This window comes from Panthera leo, chromosome C1 (assembly GCF_018350215.1).
Source record: "Panthera leo isolate Ple1 chromosome C1, P.leo_Ple1_pat1.1, whole genome shotgun sequence".
In the NCBI taxonomy this organism is placed as follows: Eukaryota; Metazoa; Chordata; class Mammalia; order Carnivora; family Felidae; genus Panthera; species Panthera leo.
Genome location: NC_056686.1, coordinates 70,947 through 90,982, shown reverse-complemented (window position 1 = coordinate 90,982; position 20,036 = coordinate 70,947). Strand labels below are relative to the sequence as shown.

Genomic DNA, 20,036 nt, shown 5'->3' with positions numbered 1-20,036 from the left:
GGCTAACGCACGGCATTCTGGAGCCGGAAGTCGGGCGCACGCTGAGGTTTGGCGGTAATGGCGGTGGTGCGGGGCACCAAGCGGTAAGTTGAGGCTCTGAGGATCGGTTCGGCTTTCCAGGGGACCCTTATATTCACAGCGGCTCTCCTTGAGCTTAAACGCGTTCCTGGTGCAGCAAGGCTGGGGCAAACCGGCCTGGCAGGGAGTCCTGATCCAGATGTCGTAACCCGCAGGCGGCTGGCGGAGCTGACGGTGGACGAGTTCTTGGCTTCGGGCTTTGATTCTGAGTCTGAATCGGATCCCGAAGGAGCCCCAGAAGCGGAGACGTGGGCGGCGTGTGGAGCCGACCGGAGTCTGGATAAGCCAGGCGGAAGCCCCTCGTCCAGGTGAGGGGAGCGTTTCCCGCGGGACGTCTGTAAAGCCAGACCCTCTTCACCGTCCTGGCCCACCCGTCACGTGTATGCTGACCAGTCCTGGGGCCTGAGGATCGCTGGCCCCTTCCCCAGACCCTTCGCCTTACTCATTCTTTCTTCCCGTGTTTGCTGAGGTTGTGTTCTGTGACAAACGTACATTGGTGAATAATAGGCCCTTTTCTGGTGTAGAGGAGCTCGCTCAGTCTCGGGTGATTCACGACGTGTGGTATGTGAGAAGAAATGAGTGCGGCAAACAGGAAAAATAGAAGGGGTAGAGAAATGGGGAGCGTGTTGGGCACCAGCTGTTGCTGTGTTTACTGGAGAAGGCCCTTTGAAGAGCTGGTAATTGGACAGAGACTTGGGGGAGTACGCCACGCAGGCGGGAAGAATGCTTTGGTATTTCATGCAGCAGGAACAGCCAGGCTCCTGAAGTGGGAGCGGGTCTGACACAGAGGTGAGTGTGTATGGAGGAGCGAGGGGGAGAGTAGTAGGAGGTGAACCAGGAGAGATGATAACGGGGTCAGGTTTTGTAGACAGTTTATAAGACATGCGCTAAAATGGGAAGTCATCTCAGGGTTTTGAGCTGTGAAGTCACGTCCTGTGACATGCAATTCAGGAGTCACTTGGGTTGCTGTGTTGAGAGTAGGTTGGAGGTGGTGGGTGTGGAGATAGGGAGAGACCACTGTGGTAATTGGGAGAATTGAGAGATGGTGTTGGGTTTTTTTTTTTTAATTTTTTTTTTTAACGTTTATTTATTTTTGAGACAGAGAGAGACAGAGCGTGAACAGGGGAGGGGCAGAGAGAGAGGGAGACACAGAGTCTGAAACAGGCTTCAGGCTCAGAGCTGTCAGCACAGAGCCCGACGCGGGGCTCGAACTCACGGACCGTGAGATCATGATCTGAGCCGGAGTCGGACGCTTCAGCGACCAAGCCACCCAGGTGCCCCGAGATGGTGCTGGTTTAACTAGGAGGCATGAGAGGCTCTGAAGGGCTTTTGCCAATTCGGTCTCATGGCACATTGCATGCTGGGTATGAGAGACAGAGGCTGTCTTTCACCTGAGTGCCTGTAAAGGTAGAGTTACCCGCAGCTGAGGTGGAGCAGAGTGCTGGCAGAGCAAGTTTGGGGGAAACCACAAGTGCGGTGTCGTATGTGGGTTTGAAATGCAGGTGTTGAGGCAGTTGGCTATGCGAGTGTGGAGTCTGGGGGAGAGAGGAATCTGCTGAAAACTTAACTGCTGGAAATCCCCTACCTTGGTTGTGGGTAGCTGTTGTGGAGAGAGCAGATCACGCCCTGTAGCTTCCCTGTGGAGGCTGGCGAGCTTGCAGTGTGGAGGACAAGAAGCCTTACCCCACGTCCCGTACTCCCCAGTCCTGTGGGCTATGCCTGTCCTGTGGACTTGACGACCCCTGCCTTCTCAGTCGGCGTAAAGGTCGTGCGTCTGAGCATAAGGACCAGCTCTCTCGGCTGAAGGACAAAGACCCGGAGTTCTACAAGTTCCTGCAGGAGAATGACCAGAGCTTGTTGAACTTCAGTGATTCGGACAGCACCGAGGACGAGGAGGAGCAGCTGCACGCTCTGCCCGACACGTTGGAAGTGAGGGCTTAGGCAGAGTTGGTGGGGGCAGGGGCACACTTATGGCCTCTGCATCCTGCTCCAGCCTGGTCCTCTGTGTCTGGTGCAGGAAGCAAGTGGGGAGGAGGAAGATTCGGATGAGGATGAGGTCCCCAGAGGACTGAAGGGGAAGAAAAGGGATTCTGCTCCTGTGACCCTAGCCATGGTTGAGAGGTGGAAGCAGGCAGCAATGGTGAGAAGTGGCATGGCGTGGGCAGCTGGACACCCCCCACCCCTTTAGGAGTCTGCCCTTGACTCATTTTAGTTACCTGGGTCTGTGGCAGACGGGAGGAGCCCCTTCTCTGAGCACCCACACTGGGGTCCTCTTCTGCACCAGACCCTCATGTGAAGGATGTCGCATGGTTCTGCCTTTCTGCTAAGAGGCTCCAGGATTGCATTCTCCCCTTCGGTCAGAGATTCTAGGGGCTCTTTCTGCTCTCTTCCACTCAGTGTCTCTCTCGGGCTCCCTGTTCCCTGAAGTCTGTCGTGGGTTAGGACATAGTCTCTGCCTTTGTCAGGAGCTAGAGCCCTTCCTCCAAGGGTTTTACGTTGGTTTCTGCAGAGATAGGAAAGGACAGAAGGGAGAACCCTAGAAACCACCTGGTGCAGGCCACCATCCAGATCTGGGACCTTCAGCCTCTCCCCTGAGCCAGGCTCCCTGCCCTTCCAGGAAGATTCTGGACTCTGGTTTTTTGTTGTTTTCCCTGCACGTGGCTCAGCAACACTGCCTCCACCTCTGCTCCGTGTCTCAGAATGTGGGCGAGGGGTACCTTTCTGTCACAGCATGTTTCTGGAGCTCTGGTTGCCTATTGCTCTGTCCAACACCGCTGACCGCTTCCCCAACGTTCTGGGTCCTCTTATCCCTAATTTAGCAGCACCTTACTCCGAAGCTGTTCCATGAAGTTGTGCAGGCATTCCGAGCTGCTGTGGTCACCACCCAAGGAGACCAGGAAGGTGCTGAAGTCAGCAAATTCCAGGTCACGGACAGTGCTGGTGAGCTGGGGTGAGGGGACCTGGGATGCAGGCTCTCTGTTCTGTCTTCTGTCCTGTGAGCGGTATCTGTGGTCCCCTCATTGCAGTGTTCAACGCCCTGGTCACCTTCTGCATTAGAGATCTTTTTGGTTGTCTCCAGAAGCTACTGTTTGGGAAAGCCCCCAAGGACAACAGCAGGTGAAAGGGAAGAGGGGAGGTAGGGGGGGTGTGGTCAGGACCGCGCACTGGGGAAGGCAGAGGCCTTGTGATCTGGCAGTCCCCCTCTCGACCCAACCAGCACAGAGGGATGCCGAAGACGGAACCAGGCCCTTTGCCGGGCTCCTGGGAGAGGCTGGGCGGGGCCGGTTGGGTGGCTTTGTCCTTCCTCCTTTCTGTTTTCCTTCTGAAAAGGTACATTCTCTGCCCACAGTTCCTCGGGGGGCCCAGAGTGTGTGCTTGGCTTTGCACCACTGGTTTCTTAGGTCAGGATTCTCCCCCTTTCACTCTTTTTTTCCTCTTCAAGTGAATATCTCATCCACTCTTCTGCTGTTTGCTCTGGGGATGGTGTGTGTATCTGTAGGTAGGGGCCTCACTGAGGAAGCTGACAGGTGATGGTGGAGGGGATAGCCTTTGAGCGAGTGGGCAGCAAACACACGTATCGTGAGCGCTGCTGGCATCGGCCAGGCACAGACTCTTGTGCGAAGGGGGCCGCTGCACTGGGAGAGCAGTCACCGTGAAGGGTGGGGGGCTTTGGGGGGAGGTGTGCGGTGCGGGGGGGGTTCGCTCAAGATGGGGTGGGCTTGGTCTCTCTGCAGGGTGCTGCAGCCGTCCAGTAGCCCGCTGTGGGGGAAGCTCCGGCTGGACGTCAAGGTCTACCTGAGCTCAGTCGTACAGGTGCAGTTCCAGCGGGGAGGGGGCCTCCTGTATCCCGCGAGGCCTGGCTGAAGCCGGTGGTGCAGTCCTTCCTTGTGTCCCAGACGTGAGTGGGTCTGGGGCCCCGCTGACCCTCCTGCTTCCCCAGCTGGTGGCCTGCGTGACGGAGGCGACAGCAGCGGCGGCCGTGCTCCAGCACGTCAGCAGTTCCGTGCCATACTACTTGGCCTTTCCCAAGCAGTGCCGCGTGCTACTCAAGGTACCCGGCTCTCTCCCTTTGGCACCGTGATCGGAGGCGCGTGTGGCCACCCCTCCAGCGTGCCCCGCCCCCAGCCAGAGTGGGGGTGGCATCTGCACCCGCCCCCCACCCTACGCCCTGCTGGGATTCTGTTTCGGTCAGCTCTCTGCCCTTGGTGCCGCAGGCACTTGTCAGCTGACAAGAGCTGTAGCAAGACGAGCTCTTCTTGTGTTCTAACGTGCCTTTCTGCTTAACCGACGGAGCCACCCAGGTGCCCCGTAACGTGCCTTTCTGGACGCGTGCCTAACAACAAAGCTGTGTTTCTGTGGTACAGCCTTCTTGGGGAGCCTCTGTTACCTTTCACGTTTTTGTTACTTTTTCACTGAGGTGTAACCGTAGCTCTATCCTGAGGTGCTTAGGGAAGGGCTGTCTCCTAGCAGTGGCCACAGGGGCCTCTGGCTGGGCTTGGGGAGGCTGGGGCAGGCAGTGATGTCTCTCCTTCTGCAGAGGATGGTGATTCTGTGGAGCACAGGTGAAGAGACGTTGCGCGTACTGGCGTTCCTGGTCCTCGTCAGGGTCTGTCGGCACAAGAAGGCTGTCTTCCTGAGTCCTATCCTCAAGGTAGTGTGGACCCCCGGCTCCTGCCTCTGATGCCCCCCAGTCTGTGTCCATTAGAGTCTGGGTTGAAAGTCTTGGCCTGAGGTCTGGGCGGCTGCCTTTGTGGTCAGCTCCTCTTGCTGAGGCTGTGGCTCTGGGCTGACCCGGGCCATCACTGCAGTTCTCTCCCTAGGAAGTGGGGGACAGTGACAGGGATGGGAGCTCTTGGTCCCCTGGGGCTCCACATACACTGCTCTGCACAGCTCTCCCCTCAGCAGATGAGGACATCGGGTGTGGAGAGGGACAGGGACCCTGCTGCTTGGCTGCACGCCTGGGGTGATGTGTCCCGCACAGTGACCCTCTAGAAACCCCTGCGTGGGCCTGGCCTGTAGCTGCAGCTTTTCTAGCCCCTCCTTCCCAGTCCCTCCGTGGTCTCCTTGCCTCTTCCTGCAGTTATTCGCGCTGCGTTTTCCTTGGCACCGCGCCCTCCCTATAAGTCTCCTGTTCCGTGCGCGGCAGACTTTGTGTGTGAGATTGGTGGGTACACGTGTGTGGCAGCTGAGCAGCAGAGGGCCCAAGGAGCGTGTGCCACGTAGGGGGAGGGGTCTGCAGCAGACGTGGCCAGCCGTGGCTCCCACTGAGGAAAGGCCCGGGTGTCTGGCAGCGGCTTGGAGCTGGGTAGCGGGTGCACAGTGCCCTGGAAGCTCGGGTGGCCCTGACTGGGATCTTTCTGGCAGCAAATGTACATCACCTACGTGAGGAACTGCAAGTTTACCTCCCCCGGCACCCTGCCCTTCATCAACTTCATGCAGCGGACCCTGACCGAGTTGCTTGCCCTGGACACTGGCATCGCCTACCAGCATGCCTTCCTCTACATTCGCCAGCTCGCCATCCACCTGCGCAATGCCATGACCACACGCAAGAAAGTGCGTGGTTGGGCTTATGGGGTGGGGGTTGGCATGTCCGGGGTCGGGCCCCACCCCACCGTATACTTAGGGCTCCACAGCTGAGGGGCTGGGACCTCCTTGGAAGCCTCCGTATTCCTGTGTAGCCCTGGGGAGAGACATCCCAGTGTCTCGGAGGGCTCAGGGCCCTTGCCGGGGGGGGGGGGGGGGCTTGGGGAACAGGTGGAGGGTGCGGGCAGCTCTGAGGGTGGGTCGGGGAGGGGGTGGGGTAGGTGGTCGCTGCGGCTGCTGGCTGGGACCCCGTGGGTGAGGGAGGGCTGGACCCTTCTGGGACCCCTGGGCTGACTTGGAAACAAACTTCACTCTGTGCCCAGGAGACCTACCAGTCAGTGTACAACTGGCAGTTCGTGCACTGTCTCTACCTGTGGTGTCGTGCCCTCAGCACTGTGTACCCCAGCGAAGCCCTGCAGCCCTTGATCTACCCCCTCTCGCAAGTGGTAATTGGCTGCATCAAGTGAGTGACGGATGGGCGGGGTCACCCTGAGGGCCAAAGGAGGTCAGGGCCAGGGTATGTGGGCTGTTACGGGGGTCAGGGTTGTACAGACTGTCTTTGGACAAGGTCATGGGAGGCTGGTTTAGAGGAGAGGGTTACACAGGGAGGCATCCTGGAGGGTCAGGAGGAGCTAGTTCTCCAAGGGTATGAGCCATCCCTGGGCCCTGGGGTCTGTTACTTGGCAGCACCTGTGGAAGGACGGGGGGGGGGGGTTGGCGCCATCTGTGGCCCAGAGGCCAGCATGGGAGAATGCCCCAGATTCATGCATTCTGGGAGATGCTGGGTAGAAGGGACTATGTGCGGTTTGAAGGGAGTTTGGGTGTCTGTCTTACCATGGGGTTCTTGGGCAGCGGGTCTAGTACAACGCGCCACATTTCAGTTGTGACCGTTGAGCTTCGGTTTCTGGGGGCAGAGAATGGAGGAGCCGCGTGCGCCCAGGTGGCTGCCTTTGTTAGCCAGGAGGGGTCGCCCCTGTGCTCCTGAAGGAGGAGACTTGAAAGCAGGGAGCTGGGAAGAAAGAAAGCTTTGAATGAACCATCTCCCGCTGCTCTCCTCCTGCATTAAAGTGAAATAAAGTTAAAAGCCGCGTGGGATGTTCTCTCACCCGATAATTGAGTGAGGAGGCAGGTCCTTAAGACCCGGATTTTAGTCGGGGACTTTTGGTCTGCCCTGTTCTGTCTGGAAGAATCAGAGCAGGTGTGGCCCCTGACCCTGACAGAAGTGACCAAGAGGGGCCCTTCCTGAGGTTCGAGCCCCATGGATAGAAACAGGTCATGGGGAGCCAGGCTGGGATGGTGAGGCTAGGGCCTCTGCTCACTCCTGCCTTTCCATGCTCCCAGGCTGGTTCCCACTGCCCGCTTCTACCCCCTGCGCATGCACTGCGTGCGTGCTCTGACCCTGCTCTCGGAGAGCACCGGCACCTTCATCCCAGTGCTGCCCTTCATACTGGAGGTGAGAGGGTGCCCGTCGCTTGGGGTGGGAGGGGGCAACACAGTGCCTCTGTGGTCTGCTTGGAGGCGCTCCTTGCTGCGCACAGACCGCCTATCCCGAGATGCAGTGTAACCCTCCTGAGTGCTGGTGTTCTCCTCTGTAGAGGAGGTTTTATGAGGACATTGCTCTGTGCAGTGCCTTGCTCCCTGCCCCAGCTGGGGTGTGTGTTGGCAGGCGAGTGGCAGGGAGAACAAGGACAGCTGCTCTGCAGGGCTGGCCTGAGGGTGCTGGTTTTAGGACACGCTTGAGTCTATTCCAGTGGGCAGGAGAGCTGGGCTGGAACCCTAGATCTGATTCCAAAGCTGCGTTTCTTTTTGCACGCTCCTTTGTGTATGCGTGTGTCTTTGCGTGTCTGTGTGGATCTGTGTGCATGCTTGCATGCCCCGGGGGTTAGGCCCCACCCCACCTTATACTTAGGACTTCACATCTCCCTACTAGAGAGGCCCTTAGTGCCACCTGCTGGATGGGCCGGATTAGTGGCTCAATGTGGCCAGAGCTGTGGTCTGCACCGGTTTACCAAAGTAGGGGAGAGAAGGGAGCCCCTGGGGTTTCTCTTCTGATTTCGTGTTTTCTTTTTGCACAGCCCTTGTACTGATCCCTGCGTCAGCATGCCATAGCTGTACTGGCATGTCCTTTTTACATCCACAGGTGCAGGCCTGTCCTTTCCAGAGAAAATAAGTCACAGAGGCAGAAGGAAAGCTCTTTGCACCCAGGGCGTTTTTGCCCTTGCCTCCCTGGGTGGGTGGGAAGGGGTGCTGAGAGCAGCCCCTGCTCCACCTCAGGCTGAGCCAGGCTAGAGAAAGGGCAGTGCTCCCCTAGGGAAACCTGTTACTAGCACAGTCATGGGTGCTTTTTATCTGGAGCTGTGCTGAGCTCAGCTGTGAAGCATCATCCTCTGCTCTGTGGTATCTTCAGCATCGGCCACCCACCCCCCTCAGGACAACATCCTGGATCACCCCTGCGCGAGGGTGGTGAGGAGGGGCCAGGCATGGCTCCTGCTCCGCTATCCCAGGACAGCCCGCAGCCTTCGGACACGGGGAGGACTTCCCTGAGAGGCAGAGGCCGATGGGCACAGCCTGTGGTCTCTGTGGAGGATGAGGAGTTATGAGCTCCTCAGGCCCTTGCTGAGACCCTCTGGCCATTGGCATATCACTCCCAGGATGCAGCCTTGGGGTTGGGACCAGGCCTTGGGAATGCAGTCATGGGTGAGGACGTTGCAGTGTCAGTGACCCTGTACAGAAAGGACCTTTCTTTTGTTTCCAGACACTGGTTCTTAGGGCTTCTGGGTCTGGTTTTAGGAGAGGGTCGGTAGCAGTGTGCACGGGTGTGCTTCTGATCCTGCCCCCGTTGGCCAGAATCCCGCTCTGCAATGAAGTGATGCCCTTGGAGGCTGGAGCTCTGGAAGGGAGGGGGTCTCTGGGGCCACAGGACTGGCACTGCATGTGGCTACCTCTCCCTGGTTTTGGGGCCTCTAAGGATGTGGGGTACAGATGGGGGGGGGTGGGATACAGTGGGGCATGAGGCACAGCAGGCCGAGCTGAAGTGGCTTTTGGGACAGGTTTTCCAGCAGGTCGACTTCAATAAGAGGCCAGGGCGCATGAGCTCCAAGCCCATCAACTTCACTGTGATCCTCAAGCTGTCCAAGGTCAACCTACAGGAGAAGGCATACCGGGTAAGGCTGGCCTCCAGGCCTCCTGTGGAGACGCTTGGGAAAATACCTTGGGCGGGGTCATAGCAGGATGTTCTAGGGCACCGAGGTCAGCGTACGGGGTGACTGGAGTCCAGTTAGTGTGGACGGGAGGGGGCTTGCTGCCCTCCAGTTTGTGTGGGCCTTCGTGGGTCTCTTGCGGGGGAGGTTGTGCTCCTTGGCCTCAGCCATATTGAGCCAGAGTGTGGCTTCCGGGGAGGCTGTGGAGGCACGTCCTCCGATTTCCACCCTGATAGCAAGCAGGCGTGAAGAGGGCTGTGTTCCCATCTCCCCTGACGTTCTCCTTTCTTCTCTGCTGCCTCAGGATGGTCTGGTGGAGCAGCTGTACGACCTCACCCTGGAGTACCTGCACAGCCAGGCCCAGAGCATTGCCTTCCCCGAACTGGCGCTGCCCGCTGTGCTGCAGGTGTGTGCCAGCCGTCCGGCTCCCTCTTCCTTTCCCAGATGCCTTGATGGCGTGCTTCGTAGCAGACTAGGCTGTCTTCACGGGCTCAGCTTCCCATTGACACAGGGGCCAGAAGGAGGCACCCTTGTCACAGCCACACAGGGTCAGTGGCAGAGCCTAACCTGCTGCGGGGTTTCATGTTGGCGCTGCCTCATCATAGGTAGCACGAACATAGGGGTGTGGGGTCCTGAGGGGTGGGGTTGGCGCAGGCGAGTTAACGGGGACCCTCGGACTTGCTAGCTCCTCCCCAGGCCTGTCACAGCCCAGGGACCAGACCGACCAAGAATTCTCTTCTAGGAGTAGTCCTGGTGGAGCGGGCTGGACCCGGCCCCCCAGCCCTGGGTCAGGCTGGTCTCCTGACTGTATACTTTCCCAAATGGTCCTGCATGCGGGTTTGGGGCAGGAGGAAGTCCCGGTCAGCCTCAGCACCAACCCTGCCTCAGTTTTCCTTCAGGTGACACAAGGGTGGGGTTGGAGTCCTTTCTCTCACAAGTCCCTTCTGGGCCTGTCAGAGGTCCATTTGCTCTCAGCCCAGGTGTTTGCCATCTCAAGGAGGCAGGGGCCTTTCACGGGAAGGGCCAGGTCCTGTCCCTGATTCTGGTGGGCAGAGTCAGCTCCCCCAGCTGTAGGCCTGCTTGGTGAGTAGGGGTGGGCTGCCCACACCCGAACTGCTCCTGGTTCCGAGGCCCATCCGGACACATGTGGCCGTGTAGGCAAGGCTTTATTTCTGGACTCCAGGTCCCAGAATCATGGTCTAGAACATGGGTCAGCAAACTGTTCTGGCAGAGAGAGCTAAATGGTATTTCAGGCTTTACAGTCATGTGGTTTCTCACAACTGCTCAGGTCTCCTCTTTGAAGTACAAAAAATCCGCAGAAATGCCTAAGTGAAGGAGTGTGGATGTGTATCAATACAGCTTTATTTACACAGACAGGCTGAGGGTGGGATGTGACCTGGAGGGTAGATCCATGCCGCCTGTTCCTCTGCCCGGCCCGTAGGGTGGGCCGTCTGCTGTCCAGCCCCCACAGGGCCCAGGCAACAGGGTCATGTGGCACCACGCCGCGGCCCCCACCCCACACCAACGTAACTGCCCCGTTCCCCAACTGTGTGCGCTAGGGCTGTGAGACACATGTTTCCTGCTCCCCCATCGCCTCCCGTGGTCATGTGTGATCCCGGCAGATCATGGTCTGTGCCTGGACCTAGGCTGAGCACCGCGCCCCCCCCGCCCCTCCCCCCTTCCTTTTGCAGTTGAAATCCTTCCTCCGGGAATGCAAGGTGGCCAACTACTGTCGGCAGCTACGCCAGCTGCTAGAGAAGGTGCAGGAGAACGCTGAGTATATCTGCAGTCGCCGCCAGAGGGCCTCCTTCGGTGTGGCTGACCAGCATGCAGTGGTCAGTTGGGAGCTGGTGTCTGGGTGGGTGGGGTGGGCAGCACTGCCTGAGGGCACTGGTCAGTGTAGGGCTGGGGTTTGGAGGTTTCCCCAGGGTGGACATGATCCTGAACCTCTCCCCATAGGACACCTGGGAGAAGCAGACCCGAGAAGAGGGGACACCTCTCACCAAGTACTATAGCCAGTGGCGGAAGCTGAGAGAGCGAGAGATCCAGCTGGAGATCAGTGGCAAAGAGCGGGTATGTCTGCAGAGGAGGTTCGGAGCGGGGATGTGGGCATGACCACCTGGTTTGTTCTGAGACCAGGGTCTAGCACCCTGGCTCTGACTTTAAGACCAGAGTGGGGAAGGGGGCTTGTGGGAGGAAATAGTCTCAGGGACGATGTCACCAGGACGGTTGGGGCCTGTTCCCAGCTGCAGCCTGTCCTGGGGCTGCTCTGGAGGGGCAGACATCATGCATTACTGGGTGACCAGGGGGCTTCTCTCATGACCTCCAGGAGGAGGTCCTTACCCCTTGTCAGGCCTGACTGGGCTGGGGATTTGGGGGGAATAAGTGGCCAGACTGACCTTGTTTCTCAGGCCAGCCTGTGGACACCAGGAGGGCAGGCAGGGAGGGGCAGGAGGAGCTGTGCCGGTGGGTGTGGCATGGTGTGACTTGAGGGGACAGTTTCGTGCTGAGTGGCATGCCTGTGACTGTATCCCTGTCCTGGTATCATGGGTCTGCAATCCCATGACGTGATGGCTAAAGACGTGGAGACACAAAGGTGGCGGGGGTGGGGGGGGCTATAGCTGGGCCTTCAGCCAGTGGATGTAACTATGCTTTTGATGGTACTTAGTGGCCAGTGTGCGTGGCTGGGGCCCCCTCACCTGCCTGGCAGGGTGGCTGTCCAGGAGTCCTACCCAGTGATGCCTACCAAGTTGGCCAAGCAGAGTCTGTGTGGGGACGGGTTGGGAGGCAAGGCCTGAAGGGAAATGGAAAAGGGAATAGGATGCCGGGTTTGGGTAAAGTCTGTCTTTGGGAATGGGAGGGAAGGACAGTAGCTGCGGTCAGGGCTCTTGCTGCATGACGCATGATGTGACCCAGCTGTGGCTGTGAGCTAAGCCTTGAGGTGGAGGGTGGGGCCCAGGGCTGAGACATGGTGGGTTGGGGATTGGGCCAGGTGGGTTCTCTCATGGCCACCAGACCACCCTCACCACTCTGGCTTTGGGTCTTTGCAGCTGGAAGACTTGAACTTCCCAGAGATAAAGCGGCGGAAAGTGGGAGGCAATAAGAATGAAGACAGAGTGGAATTTAAGGACCTCTTTGATCGGGACAGTGACGAGGAAGACAGTACCGTGGATTTCTCAGAGAGAGGTAGGGGCCTGGACTCCTGAGCCTGAGCTCCCTGTGGGGAAGGGGTAGGTGGCCCTGGAAGGCTTCCTGACACATCCCATGGAACCAGAAGAGGGTGCCTGTTTCCCCTGGCTGCTCACGTTTGCGGTGCCCCTTCTCCTACCACTTCACTTGCTTTGAGGTGAGGGCCTCCCAGAGTTGGGACACGTGTCCCAAGACCTTATTCCCTCACCTGTACTATTGGCTGGACACTTCTGAATCCTTTCCACCTGTACGAAGGGGGCCTGAGGGAAGGGTGGGTGGGTGCGGGGTTGTGAGCCTGGCCCACACTCCTACATTAGCTGTCCCCAGTATGTATTTGCTGGTGGGCTTACTCCCATGGGCTCTTCTTGGTCCCCAGGGATGCCTGGGTCCCCGAGAGCTTGGCAGAGGGTAGAGGAGGAAAAGGAGGAGGAGGATGGCAGCCTTAGCAACCAAGAGGAAATCAGCAATGCCAAGGGTGAGTGATTCCTGGGAGTGAGGGGTGGTGCTGTGGCCCTTTGAACCTGTCTGTTCAGGAACCCAAGGCTGTCGTGGGCGTCACTTCGTCGGTGGGTGGGTGGGGCCATTGGGTGGGAGAATGGCTCTAAGTTGGGCTCACACCCCTCCTTGAGGTTGCCACACCAGCTGCTCCGTTCCCGCTGGCTCTGGCAGCCAGTAACAGTGGCACCAATAAATTAATTAGGGCTGTGATTAATTAGCGATGAGTAATCTCCAAGGCTGGCTTCTTCCTGATAAAGCAGAATTTATGTAGCCTCGGTCTCTCCCTGCAGATGGAGACCCAGACACAGAGGCGGGGCTGCACCTCGGGGAGCTGTGGCGGCTGGCCCAGGGACCAGAGGATGAGTTGGAGGAACTACAGCTCTCTGAGGAGGATTGAGGGCTGCCGGCCTGGGGCGGGGCCTGCGGGGACTGCCGTGCAGTGTTCCCACCTTACCAGGCAGCCAGGCTTGTGTCTTCTTGGTCGGTGCTGAGACCCGAGGCCAGGGCCTGCGCAGTGCGGGGGAGGGCAGTAGATGGTGGACTGGGCTTTATTTTCACAACACGAAAGACCAGAAAGTACCGAGCCCTGTGCAGATCCCTGGAGTGGCGGCTGTGGGGATGGAAACCAGCACCATGGAGCCTGCCCACACTGCATACCGCACTGCTGGGTTAGATCCATCAGCCCCGTGAGGGAAGCTGGTCTGGAGTGGGACTCTGCCCTGACCTCTCACCCGATGGCAGGATGCTGAGAATCTCGCAGACAACTGTCCCGGTTCCAGAGAGAGCCAGCAGGCATGGCCAAGGCCAGTGTGGCATGATGTGCCTTCTCCGCCTCCTCTGTCATTCTTTGGTTTGTCTGCAGGTACCCAGGATGCAGAGTCCCTGTGCCTGGGCTCAGGTTTGGGTCCCCAGGCTGTCTGCACCTGACTCTACTCCCAGAAAGTTTCAGAAACTCTTTTCCTTTGATGTCATGTTTTCCTTTAAAAAAATCTTTGTTTTTGCATCCAAAACCAAAAAGAAGAGAAGCTGTGGAGTGGGTCCTTTGTATCAGAGCTGCTGGCACCGAAGGGCTTAGGGATTAGGGTGGTCCACCCACCAGGTTAGCACAGAGGCTGGGAGGGGTCTGCAGGCCCTGGGAGTAGAGCCACAGTTCCATTCTCTTGCTTGGGCGAGGCTCTCCCAGCAGGGGGGTGCCCCCCACCATAGGGGGAAGGGGCCAATGCTGGGGACAGGGCCTGCTCTCCAGAGGTGAGCTCCCGCTCTGGGGCCCGTAGTGTTGGTGGCTGCAGTGGCAAAGCCACAGGGAAGCTGGCCATGTAGAAGACTCGGCCCAGGCGCTTGGCCACCTGCGGAGAGATGGGCCTGGGTGGGGGGGCCTTCTGGGTTGCTGGCCTGCAGCCACAAAGAGCCTCAGCGCTGACCCACCATTGTGTGGAGACTGCTGCCCCCAGCTGGCACTCACCTGGGCCCGGATCTTGAGAGCAGGCCCGAGCTTCAGCCCCATGGTGGTCAGGAGGTGCTCCTCTGTCAGCAGGGGCAAGGTCTCCCCGTCGATCCCCTGTTCTCTGAAGACCTGGGGGCGGGCAGAGGTCCAGGCCTGAGTGCTGGGACCAGTGCCCGCCCACCCCGCTGAGTCCCTCCAGCCCACCAAATACTGAGTGTCTGGGGTTGCCTCAAGGCTCTCCAGCGAGAGCAGGGCCAAGGGAAGCTGCTGGCACGGTGTGTCAGAAAAGCTTGCAAATGGAAGGAAGGTCTGTGTGTTGAGCGTGTACGTGCCAGTGTTGGAGGCAGAGGCACTGACGCGGCACAGGGCAGGGGGAAGCATGCAACGGCATCCCCCTCCTCCCCACACACTGTTGTTGAGGAGGGGAGATGGGGAGGGGCGGGGAGAGGCGCTCGGAACCATCTGAGGAAGGTGTCCCCCCACCCCCCTCACCGGTGCATATTCTCCACAGCCAGAAAGGCCCCCCACAAAGCTGCAGACATCGTCCACTGTCCACTTGCTGAGGTCCTCAGGGGCTGTGGTCTCCTCCCCATCCATGAAGAGTCCCCCCATGGTGCCTGGGTTGGGGGGGGGGGTGGTATTACTAGGACTATGGCCAGCTCTTTCCTAGGCTCCCACCCCTGTCTGCTGACCTTTGCCCAAAATGTTCAGAGATGTTGGACTGAACACTAAAAAGGATTTTTCTTCCCACGGACACCCTCCCTAAGACCCAGGGCGTGGTGGGGGGAGGGGGCGCAGAAGGGGAGCTAGGATTCTTTCCACCCCTGGAGGGATCTAAAGCGTGGAGAGGGGATGCCCACCTGTGTGGAAGTAGGGGCTGACGGCGTAGGGTAAGCCCAGGGGCAGTGGAGGGGGCAGCATGGACCCTGAGAGAAGCCCCTTCCCCTCAGGGCTGGCCCCTCCGGTTGGGGCTTGGCCCAGGGTGGGGCCCTGGCCCCCGGCGGCCACCATCTCAGGGTCCTCTCCTTCTGAATCCTTTGGGGGCTCATCCTCAGAGCCATCTTGTGCCCAGAGCCCAGCCCCCGTGGTCTCCTTGGACTCACTGGAGTGGGCTGAGGCAGGGCTGGGTCCCCCCTTCCGAGGGGCTCGGCGGACAGGCTCCCGGGGAGGGGTGGGTGGGCCGGGGCCCGGGGGTCCCTGGGGGGGCAGGGCCAGCAGCGGCGCGGAGCTGTGTCTCAGCACCAGCATGGCCCCGCGCCGCTGCAACTCCTCGGCGCCGTCGGCGGGGCGCAGGGTGGCTTCCGGCGCCAGCAGCTGCGGCCGGTGCGCGCTCTCCAGCTCCTTCTGACGCAGCAGCTCTGCCGACATCTCCAGTCTGGACCGGGAAAAGCAGACAGTAGTGTGGGTCATGTGGCTCGGCAGGGCCACCTCCTCCTCACCGGTCGCCACGGCACCTACCGGGCCAGGTTCTGCTTCCGCAGGAGCTCCTGCTGCCGGGCGAGCATCTCCGCCTGGGCAGGGGGCAGGAAGCCGTAACCTGGTGGGAAGGGGACAGACCACGAGGCCAGGTGGCCGAGTGGTCTAGGGCCGCCCAAGCCCACCTGGTCCGTCCTTGGCTTCGGCAGGGGCGAGGGTAGGTACTACGGAAGCCCTCGTGGAAACCGGGTCGGTCATAGGCAAACCCGGGTGCACCCACACCAACGGCCTCCCGGCGTGCGCGCTCACGAGCCCCTTAGGACAGGGTCGCGCACCCGCCTACTCCTCACCTGGGGTCTGGCACAGGGCCGAGGGCACCCCCAAAAAGGGAGGCCGAAGGTGGGGGCCCAGGGCGATGTGAGGGGCATTCTGGGGCGACAGCAAGGGGGGCGGCTGCGACAGTTCCCTGTGGACGACGGGGCGGTAAGAGTGCGCGCCGCAGGCCCCGGCCCCGCGCGCCCCCTCTATTCGCGTAACTGCCCTGCTCCCCACCCCCCCACCCCCCCGCCCCCCCGCCGCCGCCGCCGCCGCCGCCTCTACTAATTGCCGGCCCCGCGGGCGGTCGATGCACCGCTCGTTACGGCTCCGGGTCGCGCGCCGCCCCCGCCCCCGGCTGGCGGCGCCAATTAATCTCGGCGGCGGCGCGGAGGCGCTGACCCGGCGGGCGGCGGCGACTGCAGCGGTAATTACCGCGCGGGGCGCGCCGGGCCCCCGCCTCCCCGCTCCCCATGGACCCTGGGCGGCTAGGGGGGCGGGGGCGCAATTAGCTGCAATCCTGGAGGCGGTGGAGGCAGCTGCAGATAGCGCTCCGTTGGGGGGGCGGTGCGGGGGGCTGGGGGCTCGGCGTTGTTGGGGGTTGTACCCCGGGGCCCGGCTGGAGACCACCGAGAGCCGCCACAGCCCTTCCCGCCCCCTAGCTCGCTCACCCCTTGGCCTCTGCAGGTGGACGGAGGGCGGGGGGGGGGGGGGGGGGGGGGCGAGGGCTCCCTTCCCCAGCTCTCGGCTGATTTCAAGGTTTCCAGGCCTCGCACTGCTCCCATCTTCTGCCTTCCGCCCCCTCCACACCCTCCTCTCCACGGACTCCCCCAATCTGCCTCTAGCCCCCACACCTACCTGTTGGGGGAGCAAAGCCCTCAGCTGTTTCTGGAGCACCTGGATTCAGCCAGTCCCACAGTTGCTCAACGGAAAGTGCCATCACCCTTAGCACCCTGGCCAGAGCAGGGGTCACCCCCCCCCCCCCCCACACACACATTCTATTCCAGGAGTGTTCTAGGCCTCTGACCAACTCGGGGGTCAGACCATGAACCTAGGGCCAGCACACTGCCTGGCACACGTTCTGTACCAACATGGCTGCGTGTGACTGTGGCGGGGGAGGAGAGTGTGTGCACGATTGAGGGCAGATGCAGGCTGTGGACGTGACCTGCAGAAACCAGGTGCTAGGTGTATCTGAGAAGCCAGCGAAGAGAATATGGGGCCTTTTCTGATGTGGGCACCCAGTACCTCTCTGAGAAGGATGGGGTGCCAGCTGGCACGGTGCCCTCTCGGTGCTGAGCCAGGCCCTGCTTTCGGCGCTGACCTGCCGTGGATGAGGGTAAGTGGACTTCCAGGCCACTGGGGCTCCTCACAGATGCTGCTGCCACCTCTTGCCGGACCCTCAGGAGATCTGGGGGGGTTGGGGTGGGTGGGGATGGTCAGTGGTGGTCTAGAGGCCAGACTCCCCCAGGGCTGGGGAACATAGGACACTGGCCAAGGACACCAAGGAGACCAGGTGCTGATGAGAGCATGTCCTCAGAGCGACCTTGCCGTTTGGTCCTGGGGACAGAAAGATGAACAGAAGGCCACAGGGCAGGGGAGACCAAACCCTTAACAGCGCGGCTAGCTTTGTATGGCGCTGGGAGTGGGGGTTGGGAGGCACCCACCTGTATTGAGAGAGGGGCAGGTTAGCATTGAAAGCGATGTGGGGATGCCAGTAACCAAGATGCAGTGGGAGGGAGGGGAAGGCCTCCCTTTCAGGGGATTCTGTGGCCTCTGAATGTTGATATTGACAGGAGTTCAGAGGTTATGGAGATCAAGGCTGCAGGGGGCCTTGAGGGATGGTGTTGTGCAAAGACCCAAGAGTGAGGGATCCTCAGGCAGGCCTGCTCCTGGAGGCGTGGGGATGGGTCTCCAGCCCCGGACAGACGATGCCCAGGTGACTTCCTTCCCGGTAACACTCCGTGCACACTCGAGGAGTCTAGCCCTCTGCTCCGCATCCGGGTCCCTCCATCCTGCTCGGCCGGGCCTCTGAGTCTTCCCCCACTCCCACTGTCACCCTTCCCCCCCCCACCCCCCCCCTCCCCCCCCCGCCCTGCGCAGCCCCAACCGTGGCCGCCGCCGCCGCCGCCTGTTTATAAATTAATTACCCGAAAAGCGGAGGTGGGCCCTGCCCGGGCCGGGTGCCAGCCCGCAGAGCCCAGCCGGCGCGGCCGCCTGCATCGATCCCAGCGGGGCCCCTCGCCCCCGCGCCCGCCCGACGGCCTCGGTTATTTACAGTCGGCTCCGCGGCGGGGGCGGCGGCGCAGGGCCATGATTGACAGCCCGGCTCCCGGTGCTGCTCCCCGGTGGCCGGCGCCCCCTCCCCCGCGCAGGCCAGCCGAGCGGGCCCCAGGCAGGGCAGGGAAAGCAATTAAAAAGGAAGATTTTTAAATTATTAACATTTGGTGAATTATTCAGGCTCTCGGTGCCTGACTGCCCTGGGGGACAGTGCCTTGTGTAAGGAGAAATCCTGCCCCCTTTCCCAGCACCCCTCACCCACCTCCAGCCAGAAAAGCCAAGCTAGCGGCAGCACCGGGGGCTGGGGTCTGCCAGGCCAAGGTGCAGCTGGTCCGGGTGCCAGATGGTGGGTGGGTGAGGTGTGTCCATGAGAGGCAGGAAGGACAGATGGACAGAGCACAGGGTGGGGAACCGGGTGGGGCAGGGTCCCCGCCTCCAGCTGGAGCTTCTCCTGAGCACCAGTGAGGTCCTGGTAGCCACATCCCAACTGCAGCCCATCCTGCCTTCTGGATGTCCTAGCCTGACTACTCCCCTCCTCTTGGCCCCTCCCACCTAGAGACCCAGGCTGACCCCCAGGTGAGGTGGCTAGCACAATCTCACACATGGCCCTGACAGCTGGAGTAGGAAGGACTACAGCATATAGACCCAGGGACAAAGAGAAGCTGCATGTACTGGAGAGAAGCAGGTGGGCCTGGTTCAGTCCCCACCTCCCACTCTCACCGGGGTTCACCTCAGACTCTGTTTTCTGTGTCTGTGAAATGACAGTGCTTGCGTGTCACAAGTGAGGCATGGGTCTGCTAGACAGTCTGGGAGACAGTGGGGTATGCAGGTGGGGGATCCCCCACATCTGCCCAGGCAAGTGGCTGCCTGGGCAGAAGGGGAGGAGAGTGACTCCTCATTGCCCACCTACAAGGGGCCTGTAGGGACCGAGGGGCCTACAGACCCACATCCAGACCCAGATTTGGTCTTAGCAGCCAAAGACCCCAGGGCCTCTTTTCACACTGAGCAGAGGCCTCCAGGGACAGTTAGAGCCTAGCACATGTGGGTAGACACTTGGTGGGGGATCGTGCCACGGGGAGGGGGCACATACCGTGGCTGGGGAGGCCCAGGTGGTAGAGACGCTGCGGGTCCTCAAAGGTGCCGGCCTCACTCAGGGCAGACACAAGCCGGCGGTAGTGATCCTCAGGGGCCATGCTGGGCCCTAGTTCTGGCAGCAACAGAGTCTCTGTGTTGGGAGGAGCATAAGGTAAAGGGATTCTCCTTCAGATACCACCATGGGAGAGAAGCAGAACCTCCCCTCTTAGACCCTGCTGTGGGGCTGATTTTGCCTCGGCAGGGTCTAAGTTACCCCCTCCCTCCTCTGGGACCTGTCCCTCCACCTTGAAGTTGAGTTCCCACCTTGGGGTGGCTTGCTTCGTGCCTTCTTCTCCAGTGGGCACTCACTGCTGACGTGGGGGGTGCGGCCTGGCCTCTTGCCCAACAGGTCACCTGGGGGAGGGTAGAGTGAGCCCCACCCTGCGTCTCAGGGCTTGGAGGGGATGGAGGCTGGGAAGGCCAGGGGCAGGGAGGGACCCAGCCCAGGCCTCGGTCCCCGCCAACCTCAGCTCAGAGCCTAGCACACGTGGGTAGGGGATCGTGCCACGGGGAGGGGGCACGTACCATGGCTGGGGAGGCCCAGGTGGTAGAGATGCTGGGGAACCAAATCCATCATTGCTCAGGTGCCCTTGGATCCTGGCCAGGTCAAAGCCTTTCCCAGCCCAGGCTCCCAAAGGACATCTTGCCAGACTTTGGACAGGTCAAGGGACAGTTCTGATCCTGGGCTTTGGGGTATGTGTGTATGTGACAGGAGGTTTGTGGTAACAGCCCAGGTGCCAACTCAGGACCCCACAGGCACCCTGCTGCCCCTACCCAGCCAGATTAGTCTCCTGTACAAAGTAATGGTCCCTCCTGGTCATTCTGCTAAAGGGAAATGGAAGGCTTTGGTTTAGACTGGAAGCCACTTTACCTCCCCTATCCTCTACCTGCTCAGGGAAGTC

At 60.5% G+C, this 20,036-nt stretch overlaps 2 protein-coding genes and 1 long non-coding RNA gene across 10 annotated transcripts in view; 2 read left to right on the top strand and 1 right to left on the bottom strand.

The window, feature by feature from the left end:
• The first annotated feature begins 26 nt into the window (after positions 1 to 26).
• Positions 27 to 13,006, top strand: NOC2L (NOC2 like nucleolar associated transcriptional repressor). Of its 2 annotated transcripts, none has more exons than XM_042951100.1 (19): positions 27 to 83; positions 234 to 386; positions 1,833 to 2,007; positions 2,096 to 2,218; positions 2,901 to 3,018; positions 3,105 to 3,195; positions 3,813 to 3,891; positions 4,019 to 4,129; positions 4,616 to 4,729; positions 5,443 to 5,631; positions 5,985 to 6,124; positions 7,003 to 7,114; positions 8,712 to 8,825; positions 9,166 to 9,267; positions 10,553 to 10,696; positions 10,821 to 10,934; positions 11,912 to 12,047; positions 12,427 to 12,525; positions 12,839 to 13,006. In XM_042951100.1, exons 1-19 carry the CDS (start codon positions 58 to 60, stop codon positions 12,943 to 12,945), a joined length of 2,247 nt encoding a protein of 748 aa, XP_042807034.1. In that variant the 5' UTR covers positions 27 to 57; the 3' UTR covers positions 12,946 to 13,006. The 2 variants fall into 2 exon arrangements, with proteins under 2 accessions (XP_042807034.1, XP_042807033.1); XM_042951099.1 differs by having other exon boundaries at positions 2,898 to 3,018.
• The window catches only part of SAMD11 (sterile alpha motif domain containing 11), a 22,604-nt gene continuing 14,546 nt past the window's right edge, over positions 11,979 to 20,036 (bottom strand). For 2 of the 6 annotated variants that reach the window (XM_042951092.1, XM_042951098.1), the window contains exons 6-16: positions 19,399 to 19,488; positions 19,091 to 19,225; positions 16,969 to 17,131; positions 15,759 to 15,874; positions 15,451 to 15,529; positions 14,853 to 15,367; positions 14,485 to 14,609; positions 14,011 to 14,121; positions 13,280 to 13,404; positions 13,003 to 13,158; positions 11,979 to 12,832 (exon numbers count right to left, since the gene is read on the bottom strand). In XM_042951092.1, the coding sequence (XP_042807026.1) occupies positions 12,763 to 12,832; positions 13,003 to 13,158; positions 13,280 to 13,404; positions 14,011 to 14,121; positions 14,485 to 14,609; positions 14,853 to 15,367; positions 15,451 to 15,529; positions 15,759 to 15,874; positions 16,969 to 17,131; positions 19,091 to 19,225; positions 19,399 to 19,488 (1,685 nt within the window). In that variant the 3' untranslated portion in view covers positions 11,979 to 12,762. Of the gene's footprint in view, positions 12,833 to 13,002; positions 13,159 to 13,279; positions 13,405 to 13,633; positions 13,895 to 14,010; positions 14,122 to 14,484; positions 14,610 to 14,852; positions 15,368 to 15,450; positions 15,530 to 15,758; positions 15,875 to 16,968; positions 17,132 to 19,090; positions 19,226 to 19,398; positions 19,489 to 20,036 lie in introns of those variants that run through there. The other 4 variants (XM_042951096.1, XM_042951097.1, XM_042951094.1 and 1 more) reach the window with 4 other exon arrangements.
• LOC122227000 overlaps positions 16,468 to 20,036 on the top strand; it is an 8,053-nt gene continuing 4,484 nt past the window's right edge. The window contains exons 1-2 of one of the 2 annotated variants that reach the window (XR_006205838.1): positions 16,468 to 17,059; positions 18,557 to 18,685. This is a non-coding gene — a long non-coding RNA (uncharacterized LOC122227000). The remainder of the gene's footprint in view (positions 17,060 to 18,556; positions 18,686 to 20,036) is intronic. The other variant, XR_006205839.1, reaches the window with a different exon arrangement.

Bases quoted from the DNA above. Each gene is read 5' to 3' on its own strand.
- NOC2L (XM_042951099.1), top strand. From the start codon at position 58: ATGGCGGTGGTGCGGGGCACCAAGCG. The intron at 4,130-4,615 runs GTACCCGGCTCT...CTCCTTCTGCAG, and splicing joins AGTGCCGCGTGCTACTCAAG to AGGATGGTGATTCTGTGGAG. The intron at 9,268-10,552 runs GTGTGTGCCAGC...TTCCTTTTGCAG, and splicing joins CGCTGCCCGCTGTGCTGCAG to TTGAAATCCTTCCTCCGGGA.